Below are 14,244 nucleotides of genomic sequence, written 5' to 3'. Positions count from 1 at the left end.
TACCATGCAAATCCTATTCATACGGTCGGCCATAAGTCGGAATCGATTGGAGGCAGCCCATTTCATTTTCATGTGGATATTGGGCAGCAGTCAGACCATGTAAACAGTGGTGGCTAGTGGCTCCATGTCAGTGGGGCAGTGGAATCTGCCCTGGCTTTTAGTCTAAACCTTCAAGAAGCTGTCCAAGGTGATGAAACACCTTGCAAGTTTGGACTAAAACTTGGAGCGGATTCCACTGCCCCACTGACATGGAGCCACATGTTGCCACTGCACATAAATAATGTTTCAAATTGCCTTCAGCTGTACTTGGAACTAAATTCTTCTTAAATCAGTTATGTTTGCTTCCTATTAAATACTGTAAGCTTAGGATGTCAGTTTTCCTTGCTGATGATTAACATACGGTTGTTACATTTTTGCTCCACACAGCCTGCCTTTCCTGTGTTTTAGCTTTGCCTGTGGTAGGACCTGCATTTCTTGACTTAGCATGTCGATGTAACAGATGATATCGACACAGAAGCCCCTTCATAAAAGTGAATGTAGCAGGGACTACTGCATTTAGAATACTTAAACAAATGTTCTGCAGTCATGCTTTGGCTTCCCCCTTTTCAACATATTCTTGTGCTTGGCAACCCTCCTTGTCCCCGGGGTTAGGGCTTGCCTCCTCATCTGCCCATGTGCTGTCCAGGGTGCTCTGCTTGGGGACTTCCTGTCCTGTGCTGTGAGCCTGTTTCTTGCAGTAGCTGTTTGCCTTTTTGTGGGCAGGGAATCCCCTAGTAATTCCTGCTGCAGGACCCCATTTCCTCGCAGGATGGGAGCAAGCCCATCCACAAGCAGTCGCCTATGGGGAGGTGCCCTTGCAATTGTCACACCACAAAGGAGCAACCCAAAGGGATGGGGAATATCTCCCCCCCGATGCTGTTGGACTAAAACTCCCATCATCTCTGACCATTGGCCATACTGGTTGGGGCTGATGGGGAATGTAATCCAGCAACATTTTGAGGGCCACAGGTTCCCCACCCATATATAAAATTTTTGGGAAAACAATAATTTATTGAAATGGCTTTTTTTCTCTCCAAGGCTGAAATACATCCTTCTGTTCTTTGAGATAATCCTTGGAAATGAAATTTTTGTAGTTTTCTACCTTGCGAAATTATATATATATAATTACTATACTTTCTTTTAGGCGCCAGGTTAAGACCTGGCTATACTCCCAGGCATTTTAATGTTCAATGTGTTTCATTTAATTTTTTTTTCGTTTAACTTGTTGCTGATTTTATTGTAATTTTATTGTAATATTGTATTTTAATCTTGTTTTGTTCACCGCCCAGAGAGCTATTCGCTATGGGCGGTTTAAAAATGAAATAAATAAAATAAATACATACATATATATATATATATATATATATATATACATATATATATATATATATATATATATATACATACACATATATACATACACATATATACATACACATATATACATATATATATATATATATATATATATATACATATATATATATATATATATATATATACATATATATATATCTACATATATATATGTATATATACATATGTATATATACATATATGTATATATATATACATATATATAGTAGATTTGGCTTCAGTTCAACTGAATTTAGCCCTTGATGTTTATAATTACCTAGCAAGAGCATCTTAACAACTGATATAATTGGAAAATGTTTCTTGGGCTTTACATAAAGCCACTTGAGTATATATTTTCGTTTTCACTTGAGCTTTTCAAGAAACCCTGGAGATACTTGTTCTCTCTGTCCTTTTACATCTCTGCCTGAGAGTTCCAATTATTATTGTTGTTTTGTAGAAAGATGGCAAGCACCTGTGCACTGGGGATGCTTCACTTGCAGTGGAGAAACTCTCCTACACACACAACACACACCAGTGAACTGTGCCACTGCTTGCATGATAGCACACCTGAATAGGTTACCAGCTTTCCTATTTCAAATCAAACATGTATTTTTAGTTAATTGCAATTGATAACAGAGAGGCATTTTCCATGCCGCTTTACAAAGTTCTGCCAATGCACAAAGTAATGCTTCTGTTGCTTTAGAACCTTGTATGACTAACTGCCATTAAACACGAAATTTGATCTTTATATTATTTGTCTGCACCTGCTGTAGAATTTCCCTGCAGATACAATGATGAATAAATGGCAGGCCTCACAAGCCTTGTAATGGTCATCCAGATACATGTGAGCGTGATGAGAGAGAAATTATTATCTGTAGGTGGTGTTCATCTATACGCCTGTTGAAAATTATGCATTCATAAATTGGCCAATTCTGTGGCATAACTGCATGGCATACAATGGGAGAAGTTCTTGCCCTTTTACTGATTTAGTGTCCCTGTGAATAGTTCCTCCCACTGCACTAGTTGCAAAGTGGGGTGTGTTGCAGGTTGGAGGGAGGAATCACAGTTGATTTATCAGTTAACTGCATCTGCTGTCGGAGCGCTTTTCCCCCTTCTAATTTTGGTGGGTGAGGGGGTCTGAAGGACAGTAGATTCATTTAATTCTCAAGTTGTTTCTACAACCACATGAAAAATCACAAATGGGGGCAGCTATTTGAGGATACAGTGATGGAAGAAAGAAAATTGTGGAAAGGCGATAAGGCATTGCAGTCAGTTAAGTGGACAAGCATGTCAGCATTTGAAAAAGGAAGTCCTGGAATTAGTTTTTGGTAAATGGATATCTAAAGCATAAAACCTAGTTATATGTTGCATTTATTATATTACGTGTAGCCAAACTCACATATTTCAAGTAGCCAGTATTTGGCTACTGAGGGTTTTGAAAGCCTCCCTGGAGACAGGCAGAGGAAGCTGATGGGGACTGTAGGCAAAGGGTCACTGGCCACTTTTCTTCCTCTTTGTTTCTGCCTCCGTCTCTCTCTGCATAGCCTTCCATCTCCCAGGGGAAATTAGCCCCTAAGTGGAGAGAGAAACAGCTGAGGAAGAAAGGTGGCCAAGGGCTCTTGCTTCCTTGTGGGTTGCTGCTTTCTGTGTCTGTCTGTAGATGAGCTTTCAGAATTTAGCAGGCAGAGCTTGGCTAAACGTAGCTGTTTTTCATGCAATGAGAGTAAAATGCATGTAGGGCTCTTGGAAAGTCATCCTGCATGTACTTCTGATCACCCTTTGAAGACTTACAAACAAGGTCATTTATTTAATAATCATCTATCTGTGATAAACATTAAAATGCCCAAAAAGTCTGCTAGCACCCTTACCCGGATCATGGTTATCTTTCTTTTATTTGAACTATATTGCCTGGCTTATGCTAGGTTAGACCGTTGGCCCATCTAGTCCACTTTTGTCTCCTATGGTCAGGCCTGGTGCCAGAGGGTGGCCAGGTTGGGTCCTGACTGAGGGCCCTCTGAAGGGCCCCTCCTTAGGGTAGGAGGGTGGTGCCTCCATTCAGGAGTTGCAACGTCGGGTCCTGCAACCCTGTGCTGCCGCGGGTTGGGAACTCAGGTACTCCCCCATACAGGGAGTGCTGGCTTCAATAAGCCCTCCTGTGCACCCCACCTACTTCTCCCGTCGCTGTGCACACTGTGTGCACTACGTATGCCTGCCATTACCAAAGATGGCAGTGCGGACTTCCCTAAGGGGTTGTCGTCCTGCCGCCATCTTGACTGATGGCAGGCGTGTGTGCTATGCGTGCATATCATGCACACTGACACAAGAGGTAGGTGGGGAGCGTGGACAGGCTTATTAGCCCCACGCCACCTGTATCAGGATGGGGTTTTGGGCTACAGCACCGTTGGCCCAGGGCAGACTGGTGCCCAGGGGCCCAATCATGCCTGGTGCCGGCTCTGCCAAGGTCTCAGGCTGGGGTCTTTCCTAGCCCTGCTGCTTGAGATTTTTTTTAACTGAGAGCCTTCAGCTCTCCCAGTCTATGGAAAGGTCCAGGGTGCTTCTGGTTTGCAGGGGGAGGTGTAGGCAAGCAGCAGAAGGAGGCACTGCAGCTTCTTGCCTTGCTGGGCCAGTAAATGGTCACCTGTATGCCTGTTTGCCTCTACTATACTCGTGATTTCTGTTTTCTTTAAACAAATACATTCTAAAATAAAAAGAGGAGAAAAAGTTTTTCTGCAGTTTAGCCAACTAGTTATATGGCCAACTAGGATATGTACACGAACCCCAAAATTGTGAGTTTTCACTGTTTTCTTAAAAAAAAAGAAAAAAAAAGACCCCACTGTTTTATTTTGTATTTGATATTTGCCAATAACATAACTTATTTATGTATTTTTTTAAAATCTTGCAGGTATAGTTTTAGTAGCTATAAATCCTTATGAACAACTGCCTATCTATGGCGAAGATATCATCAATGCATACAGCGGCCAAAACATGGGGGATATGGATCCCCACATCTTTGCTGTGGCCGAGGAAGCATACAAGCAAATGGCCAGGTTTGTGTGAAAGCGGCTTTCTTTGTTTTTTCCACAAGAGCCCTTTTCCCCCCCATCTGTGATTGGTGTTTTGTTCGTGGAAAGGTTCTGAAAGGGTTTTCCTTATTCAGATGAAAAGTTATCCTTCAGGCGGTTTGGCACTGAGAGCCAGTGCGGTATAGAGGTTAGAATGCTGGACTAGGAGCAGGGTGACTTGAGTTCAAATCCCCACTCTGCCATGAGGCACACTGGATGACTTTCCGCCGGTCACTGTTTCTCAGCCTAGCCTTACCTACCTCACAGGATTGTTGTAAGAATACAATGCAGGTAATGATGAGGAGAGAGAACAGTGTATGTTCTCCTGAGTTCTTTGGAGGAAAGGTGGAATCAATTTGAAATAATTAGCATTCATCCTGAATTAATAGAGTTTATCTTTGGAGCAGCTGTTAAGCCTGTCATTTCAAAGGCCTACACTGCAATCTTGTCATCAAATATTTTTTCAGTAGATATCCTAGAAATTGATAACTGTTGCAGAATTTGACAGTTTTCACACATTCTAGCTACCTAGGGCAAAATGTTAAAACAGCAGAGCAGAGCATGGAAAGCCACTGTTAGTTGGGATTGTGCCTAATCTGCAAAATGCAGAGAAGATTAAATGAATCCATGACTATTGAAAGGCCATGTAATTTGCACTGTGCTAGGACTCCCCAGTTTGCTTTCTGGCTGATTTTGTAGCAAAGATCCCCTACGGGTCCATCACGACCAGTTGCTCTCCAGAGGGAGTGAGGTTAAATGTGGTCAGCATTGGCTCCTGAAGTTCATGTGAGGTGCCCCTGTGAAAGCTGTTCACTGAGTATTAGCAGGCTGGTGCAACAGTGACCTCAACAAAGTAATCCCCAGGGAATATCTTCATCTCGCTGGCTCATCTTTCTCTCCAGAATGCAACTTGTCATGATTTTGCAGATACTGATTATTTCCATGGGCACGTGTGCTTAGTTTTGTAGAGAACATTTGTACATTATCAGTTGTTCACTGAGCATATTACAGTTGTGATTATGACTGGGATATGGGAGAGGGGGAAATGTTACCCAGGCAAATAAAAATGCAGGACATTCCAGAAAATCTCTGTTGGTGTCCTTCAAATTCAAATACCCCTGGAGAGCAGCCCTTCCCCAGCCTTGCGCTCTTCAGATTTTGTGGACTGCATTTCCCATCGTCCCTGACCGTTGGCCATGCTGGCTGGGGCTGATAGCTGTAATCTACAATATGTGGAGAGCATCAAGTTGGGGAAGACTGGCTTAGAGCTTTTATCAAGATGGTGCATTTAAGCCATCTTGGATTAATAGCGCCGTGGAACTTCAGTCCTTGTTACTGGAAAGGGCACCACTAAATTCTTGGCAGGTTTGATTCAGGGACATATCTAGCTCATTGCTCCAGATGTTGTCAGTCCTTGTCTCTCTGGTCAGCAGCTTGTCAGGAGGAACAAGCTGAAAATTAGGACAAGTTGTTGTAAATCTGTTATTAATAAAGTAAAATCCACTTTATGTTACATCACGTTCAGTGTTAAGGGTTAGTGATCCAAGTTTGATACACCATTAAATTATTCTAAGGGCACAGTCCAGTGGGAATTTCTTTGGTGCAAACCCCATTGAAATGTTGGGGACAAATGAGCTCTTGCTCAGCTTCCCTTTGTTTCAATGGGATGTGTAGGAGAACTCCTTTCTTGATTGTTGTTATCTATTTCAGGACAGTTTTCACTGGCCTTCAAAATAAATCTGCTTGCTTACAGGTTGCTGCATTGAGTCAGCTTTCTGCAGCCTGGTACCCTCCAAATGTTGTTGGACTAAAATTATCCTGTGAGCGTTGTGGCATTACAGAATACCTCCAGTGTCGTGTCACTTTAAATGGTGGCTTCATGCTGCTACAGCAGCACTAATTTGAAGACTGGAAAAGAGGACCCTTCCAAGGCACTAGGACCCCAATAGCTACCCAAAGAGGCAGGTTGCTGACATTGGCCCTCTGTCTGATTCCAGTTTTAGCACTTGATAATCTCTCTTGCTGCTAGCATTACTGACAGATCCACAAAAGGCATCCGTTTCTTGTAGACGCTGATGGCCACTTACATTGCTTTATTAATGTCATAAGCTCTTGCCAATGTTTTATGGACTCCTTCTGGCCAAATCTTGGGGATGCTTCAAACATTTGCCCAGAAAGTGCTCATTTATTACACAAGAAAGAAAATGCAAAACGGTTGTTAAAGTCATGAAGTCTTCTAAGCCTGGATTGGGAGGAAAGTTTGAAGAAGCTACAAAAATGCACAATGAGCTCTTATTTAGCGTGGAGATTCACTGAAGAATAGACAGCACCAGCTGATTCCATTTATATAGAGTCTCTCTGTGCCAACTAATTGCCAGGTGGTGTTATAATAGGCTGCATGCAGGGAATCTAATAGTGTATTCTGCGTAGCCCTAGTGAAAGAACGTGTGTGTATGTGGAGTCTGCTTGTCCTGATGGCAGTAAACAGTGCTAACTGTCTTTGAAGGGATTACTTCAGAGTAATGTTTCCATTAGCAGTATGTAAATCCTTATCAAAATGACTTTTGGGGAAAGTTGTATTGAATGTAACTGGAGGATGAGCTATTTTAGTATACTAGGCCTTGTGAATTTTCCCAAAAGCAATGATGTGAAACTCTTTGAATAAGACAATGTTCCTCATCCAGTTCTGCCCCTGCATTTCTTAGAGATTAATAAAATTGAGTTACTAATTTTCTATCTTTGGTGGTTAAATGTGTTTATATTTTGTAGAAGGAACTTTTGAGTGTAAAAGATTGCTGTGCTGAGTTCCATATGAAAATACACCCATGCATAACATACATACATTCAAAGAGAAATCTTGTTAGGTTACTACTTCTGGAGATTGTATCTTATGTGCATGTTCACCCAAACACAATATGCATGTTAGAGTCAAGATGGATGAACATAAATACAACTGAAACAGATTTGTTTCCATTTCAGAGATGAGCGTAACCAGTCGATTATTGTAAGTGGAGAATCTGGAGCTGGAAAAACAGTCTCTGCTAAATATGCTATGAGATATTTTGCCACTGTAAGTGGGTCTGCCAGCGAAGCTAATGTTGAAGAGAAAGTATTGGCTTCCAATCCCATAATGGAGGTAAGATCAGGAACATAAGATTAATAGAGAGTTGTTTTGCCAGTGGGGTGGATTATGTATCAAATGATTTGCCTCTGTGAGATCTAGGCAAGGATTTGCAGGGAGATGTTAGTAGCCAAGACAATTTTATTACAAGTATGGAAGAGAATAACCGCACCCTGCCTCTGAAATTTGACTTAAGAACTTTTGGCCTTTGACTGAAAGGACAGGAAATTTTGAAAATATTTGAGACAATATGGCCCCAGTTTCTAGAGTTTGCTCCACAGAATAGTATTTCTTAAAATCTGAACATCATATTTGGATGCTTCCTTTTTCCTTGCTCACTTTCATCCTTTTAAAGTGGGATGGAGCAGGTACTACAGTGACTGTCTGACTCTTTCTAATCCAAACTTCAAAGAATTAATGACTGTTCATATTATGATAATCTCCCAGAATCTGCATGCACTATGAAATAAGGAGTCGGTTTGAAGCTTATGCACCTCCCACTTCATTGTGTAGAACATCATCTCCCTGAGCCAGGCACCCAAATCTTGTTGCTAAGCATAGAAAACTTGATCCTGAATCTTGGGGGTGAATATCCTCTGAATTGGCTCTGAATTAGAAAAATACATTTTGGGAAGGTACCTGTTACTGAAAAAACTTCTTGTAATATAGTAATATTCAGGGTTATGCAAGCAGTAATGTAGTGGCAAATTCAGAGGTGCAGGGTCCCTTCATGTTAGTCACAGCCATGCCCCTCCCTCTTTTTTGCTGCTGAGTTGGGAATGAGAACCTTGTTGATGCCTTCTCCCGCAACCGACATCCCTAGCAACCAATAAGCATAAGTGTGTTCGCTACTGAAAAGAGTCTTCTCAGTGGCTGACTTGCCTCCTTTCACTCTGATTAGCTCTAATCAGCATGAAAGGTCAAGGAAACATGTTAGAAGACTCTTCTCCGTGGCTAGCACACTCCCCTTTCATGCTGATGGGCCTACAAGATGTTGGAGACATTGGGACCCTGCTCCCAAAAAAGTAAAGGGTCTAAGTCCCCCAGAGACCTTGGACGACTACACCCTGGTATGCAAGTCTTTGGAAAAGAACCCTATTTAGTAGCATATTCTACCATACCTGCGTCAGAGTTAATGTTTCAAGAGAATTATTGACAGTGAAAGAAATTCCCTTTGTCCCCTGATAATTTTTAAAAATATACTTTTTTCTTATTTTAAGCATTTCTTGAAACAAAAACAAAAGCACAGATGGCACTATTCACCCTAATGCAACTTTGGCACGGGGTTTTTTGGTGTATTCAGAGATAAGGTAATTCTGCCTGGTTTGCTGTGTTGTGTGGAATTTCAAAATATTATTACTGGATACTTACCAATACCGAATGGACTAACAAATGGGCATGTATTTTCATCCTTGCCTCCATCCAGTATTGTTATGGGAATACTTGCAAAAGGCCCCATAATGCTCTTTGTAGATCTGAACAGCTGTAGATACATTCTGTCCCTAACATGCAAGAGAACATAGAAAACTATTATGATGAATTTCTATAGGATTTCCAGTTCTTATCTGCTTTCTCCGCAACACTGTGAAATGTAGATCTGGTTGCAAGAGACATGTCCAAAGCTTTGAGCCTAAGAGTCCCAACCCTGGCCACTAGGCCAGAGATGGGAAACTTGTGGCCCTCCAGATATTGCTGGACTCACATAATCCCTGACCTTTGGCCATGCTGGCCACAACTGATGGGACTTGCAGTTCAACAACAGGTTCACTATCCTTGTACTAGACTGTGGAATGAATAATTCACTACATTAGGAATATAGGAAGCTGCCTTACACTGAGTCAGACCATTGGTCCATTTAGCTCAATATAGTATACACTGACTGGCAGCAGCTCCCTGTGATTTCAGACAGGGGTCTCTCTCAGTCCTACCTAGAAATACCAGCGATTGAACCTGGAACCTTCTGCATGGAAAGCAGATGCTCTATGACTAAGCTCTGGTCCTTGCTAAGATGATTCAGGATGATGTTACTATTTAAAAGGTCTCGTAAAATGCATATTTACCCAATGTGTCATATTATGCTTCTCATGATATGCCCCCTCTCATCTCCAGTGCAGCTGGTGCAGAGATAAGGCAAGTGGCGTAGAAAGAAGTCTTAGATTGTGAATTTGTGCCATAGACTGTCATTAACATGCAGGTATTGCACCACAAATACATGTAGGAAACACATCTTCAGAAATGGGGCTTCTTGCATGTTGTTGTTTTCTGTATGATTTTTAATGAATTGTTTCCCCATTTGATGCTACTTTATCTTTGCACATGAGGAGAGGTCTGCTTGTGTCTGTAAATGAAACGTGTGCATTCATAAACTTTGGTGCAGTGATATGACTATAGTTTTGAGGACACGTCATACATGCAAAAAGGAACGCAAACTGATTAATCACGAAAGTTTCTTTAATCATATGAGTTTTAGTCAATTAATGGATTGATCTATTGATTAAGTGTATGCATTTGTTTTTAGATAATGTGTCATGGCAGAATCCTCTTAAAAGTGTGTTTCTGAAAGAAGGGAGAATGCTATTAAGATGACACCTTCAATTTTTATAAGTACTTGTGTTAAAAATAAATCTGCTTGGTGAATTAGGGGCATCTTTTTAGTCAATTAAATTAAATGTTGTTTAAATTAATTCATGTAACCAATGAATGGAGTCAATGTTGCGGCCAGAATAAAAATCCATATTTGCAAGTCAAGGGTCTTCAGTTGAGGTTCATGTAAATTATCACATGCAATTCAGCGATCTTCTCTAATGCTGTAGCTAGGTTGTTATTGTTGTGCTTCATTGTATCAGTATACATAAAAAGCCCACCAGATTTCAGTACAATATTAATTTATAAAACCCCTGTACAATTGTATACATCTATTCAAAAGTTACCCTCATTGAGTACAGTGGGACTTACTCCCAGGTAAGTGTGTGTGAGGTTTTAGCCTCCATTTGTTAAAACCCTCTGTGTTTTGCCTCTTGCAGTCTATTGGGAATGCCAAAACCACACGGAATGACAACAGCAGTCGCTTTGGGAAATACATTGAAATAGGTTTTGACAAAAGGTATAGAATCACTGGTGCCAACATGAGAACTTACCTCCTAGAAAAATCAAGAGTGGTGTTCCAGGTAAAATAGATGTAAACCTGTTTTAGTTTGTCTATCTAGGAGTTCTCTTATGAGTCAATACTTATATAACCTAGCATCCATAGAGGCCAGCTTATGGTAGCTCTTGAAACATTTTACGGTGCTTAAGAAACAATAATGTGTTCTGTCTAATTGCTTAACTATTAATGCAGAGTTGCACATCTGTCTCACATATTTAAGAGAAACAATTAACACATGAGTTCTATAGAAAAATGAAATGTGGTGCTCTTAGGGTGCCCATAGGGTTTACTCCTTGAAAACCAAACTCTTTTGCCCAGATCAGGAACTGTGGCAACCCTTCTTCAACTCTCTCTGTCTTTCTTTGGGATCTATGTGCAGTCACACAAACATGGGATCTGTTACTAGGTTTGTTAACTTTTATTGCTTAAAAGGGCCTTCATGTTCCTGTCTTCAGGTGGGGAAACCCTATGCTGTTGCACGCCTCAAGGCAGGGGCCAAAGCTGTCTCCTCCATTGCTAAGCAACCTGTCTTTACCTTTTTCTTCAGTTCACCCATCCAGAGGAAATGAGCAGAAATAAGAGCCCTTTTTTTCAGTGTCACAGATATATTGCTGGGGTAGAGAGAGTGCTCAAGCAATGCAGACATTCCAAAAGACTAGGGAAGGGGTGGGTAACCTGTGACTCTAGATGACACTGATGCCACATTAACACTGTACATTCATTCCACTTTAAACAGTCATGGCTTCCTCCAAAGAATTTTGGGCAGTGTAGTTTGTGAAGGGTGCTGCGAGTTGTCAGGAGGCCTTTATTCCCCTCAGAGAGCTACAATTCCTTGAGTGGTTTAACGATCAATCCCTCTTCCCAGGGTACTCTGGGAACTGCAGGTCTGCGAGGGGAATGGGGGTCTCCTAACAACTCCCTTCACAAACTACACTTCCCAGGATTCTTTGGGGGAAGCCATGGCTGTTTAAAGTGGAATAATAGTGGAATAAATGTACAGTGTTAATGCAGCCTGACTCTCGTCATCCCTCTCCGGGGCTGATGGAAGTTGGAGTACCGTAAAATATGGAGGGCGACAGGCCCTCCATTCTTCACCTAGGGGAAGAAGGCAGAGGCTCCTGTATAGAAATACTGAGGGTAACATCCCTTTTCTCACTTCAGGTTCCTCCAGGTGGGATACAATGGGATTAGTCTTCCAATTTGTACCTGTTAATCCAGGGATGGAGAACCTTGTGACCCTCCAGGTGTTGTTGGATTCCAGCTCCCATCATCTCCAGTAGTCAGGGATGATGGGAGTTGTAATCAAGTGGAGGGTGTAAGTTTCCTATGATTGTGTGAAAAAATGTGAGGAGCAAACTAAAACAAATGAATTATTTTGATGAACTAATGTGTGTTTGTTCCCAGAAATGTAACTCAGTCCCTGTTACTCCAGTTTCCATTCAGTTCTTTATAAAAGTGTGAAATAAAACTGTCTGGGGGAGGGATTGTGTGTGTATATATTATATAAAATCTCCTTATAGATACCTTTTATTTTTTAATTAAAGGCAGAAGAAGAGAGAAATTACCATATCTTCTACCAGCTCTGTGCTTCTGCAACACTACCTGAATTTAAAACTTTGCGGTTAGGTATGAATTTGCATCTGTTGCATTGCATGACTGGCATGACATGTTCCAAAGTAGCGTTGCTATGTTTTGAATAATGGCTTTCAAGTAACTGCTTAAATTTTTGTCAAATTATATGCCTTTTGAAAATGGAAAGTCACTAAATGACTCTACAAAGGTGAATGAAACTTGCTTGTGTGTCGGTTACAAGCTGTTGATATATTTAAACACAGAGGGTTGTTTTTTTAAAAAAATTATATTGTTATGGCAAAACTGAAACACTGTTTGGTTAGAAAAAACTAGTCTACAACATTAAGCCTTCATTTGAAGCATAACTTTAGCTGGACCCTGAGAGTCCTTGCTTTAAATTTCCTATTATAACTTCAGCCTACTAGGGTTGGGGTATAAATCCCTATAGTAAATAAATGCAAGTTCTGCTTATCAGTTTGTTTAACTTGGACACAGCCTTATTAATCTTGCTTTGTCGTATTAGAAATACAGTAGGCATTTCTTCTTGATATATAAATAAACCTCCACTTGCTTGCTTATACTAGACAATGCAGACTATTTTCACTATACAAAACAAGGGGGCAGTCCAGTGATTGATGGAATTGACGATGCGAAGGAGATGATGAACACCAGGCGGGCTTGCATGTTGCTAGGTAAGCCCTGGAAGCACACGAATCTCTTCAGGACTTTGAAGTGGTGGTTACCATATCCAGTAGAACATTACTATTGACAATATGAATTTTTCAAAGATGAGCACTTGGAAACTGTTGTGCTTATAAACTGTTGAATGCTTCAGGGGATGTGTAGGAGAAGCCAAAGAGGATGTATTTTAAGTAATTTTGAGCTTTTTCATCTTTCCATCAGAGGACTGGAAGACTTCTTTCTGAGACATGAATTTCCGAATCAATTTGTGTTGGGCCTTTATTTGTTCGCTTATTTTATTAGAAACATTTACATCCCAGCTCTCCATACAAGTGTTTAAGGCATCTTACAGCTCACACAGCACAATCCTATACATTTCTACTCAGAAGCAAGCCTTGCTGAATTCAGTGGGGCATTCTCCCAGAGAAGTGGGTATAGGGTTACCTTGCAAAACAATCTTTAACAGCAAACAAAAGAAATTGAGACAAATATTTCCCACTCATTGATCTAACCCAGGGATGGAGAACCTGTGGCCCCCCAGAAGGCTGTTGAACTGCAACTCCCATAGGCCCTGTGCAGCATTGCTGATGGGCAGGGATGATGGGGGTTGAAGTCCAGCAACAGCTGGAGAGCCACAGGTGCCCCATCCCTGATCCATTCCTTTCTTGAATTAATTCTCGTTTGTGTGTGCTACAGGCTAAAGACTTGTAGCCAACGATTTGGTTAGTTCAAATCAATATGTAAAATTCACCCTCTCCCCATCTCTTGGGATCCCTGTCCTCTGTTTCCTGTACTATAATTGCATATTTTCCAAAGCAACTTTGTCACTTCCTTCCTAAAAGGTGCACAGACAGTCCTTCCTATACCTTGAACCTGTGTGTCCAAATTCCTGGCAGGTTTACCTTATATTTGTGACATAAATGATATCACAGCAAGTCAGCCAATGAGAGACAGGTGATACACTGTTGTGGCCAATTTGGCCATTTTTATGTATGTAATTTAGTACCTAATAGTTATATCTTCTTTACGTTACCTCTTATTTTTTAATGAGACTTTTTACTCTTGTTTTCCTGTTATAATCAAAAATGTTTTGTACTTTTTGATCTTGAGTTTTAATGTCTCGTCTCTCTGTTAATTGTGCTGGCTAACTCATAAGTTCTTCTAGGCCACTTTCTTTTACTTATGTTTTTGTTTAAAACCTTTCTTGTTATATATTGTAAACGTGTGGGCACAGCTAGTAATTGTTGATCAGACAGCATCCAGTTTTT

The 14,244-nt window shown here is 40.9% G+C and overlaps 1 protein-coding gene across 4 annotated transcripts in view; it reads left to right on the top strand.

Annotated features, from left to right (window-relative positions):
* MYO5A (myosin VA) overlaps nucleotides 1-14,244 on the top strand; it is a 104,246-nt gene that overhangs the window by 29,526 nt on the left and 60,476 nt on the right. For all 4 annotated transcript variants that reach the window (XM_061596054.1, XM_061596051.1, XM_061596055.1 and 1 more), the window contains exons 4-8: nucleotides 4,298-4,442; nucleotides 7,437-7,593; nucleotides 10,602-10,745; nucleotides 12,268-12,349; nucleotides 12,880-12,987. In XM_061596054.1, the coding sequence (XP_061452038.1) occupies nucleotides 4,298-4,442; nucleotides 7,437-7,593; nucleotides 10,602-10,745; nucleotides 12,268-12,349; nucleotides 12,880-12,987 (636 nt within the window). The remainder of the gene's footprint in view (nucleotides 1-4,297; nucleotides 4,443-7,436; nucleotides 7,594-10,601; nucleotides 10,746-12,267; nucleotides 12,350-12,879; nucleotides 12,988-14,244) is intronic.

The sequence above is a fragment of the Rhineura floridana genome, chromosome 14 (assembly GCF_030035675.1).
Source record: "Rhineura floridana isolate rRhiFlo1 chromosome 14, rRhiFlo1.hap2, whole genome shotgun sequence".
NCBI classification, from domain to species: Eukaryota; Metazoa; Chordata; class Lepidosauria; order Squamata; family Rhineuridae; genus Rhineura; species Rhineura floridana.
Note: the sequence above shows the minus strand (reverse complement) of the source record. Positions and strands in the feature narration are given on the sequence as shown.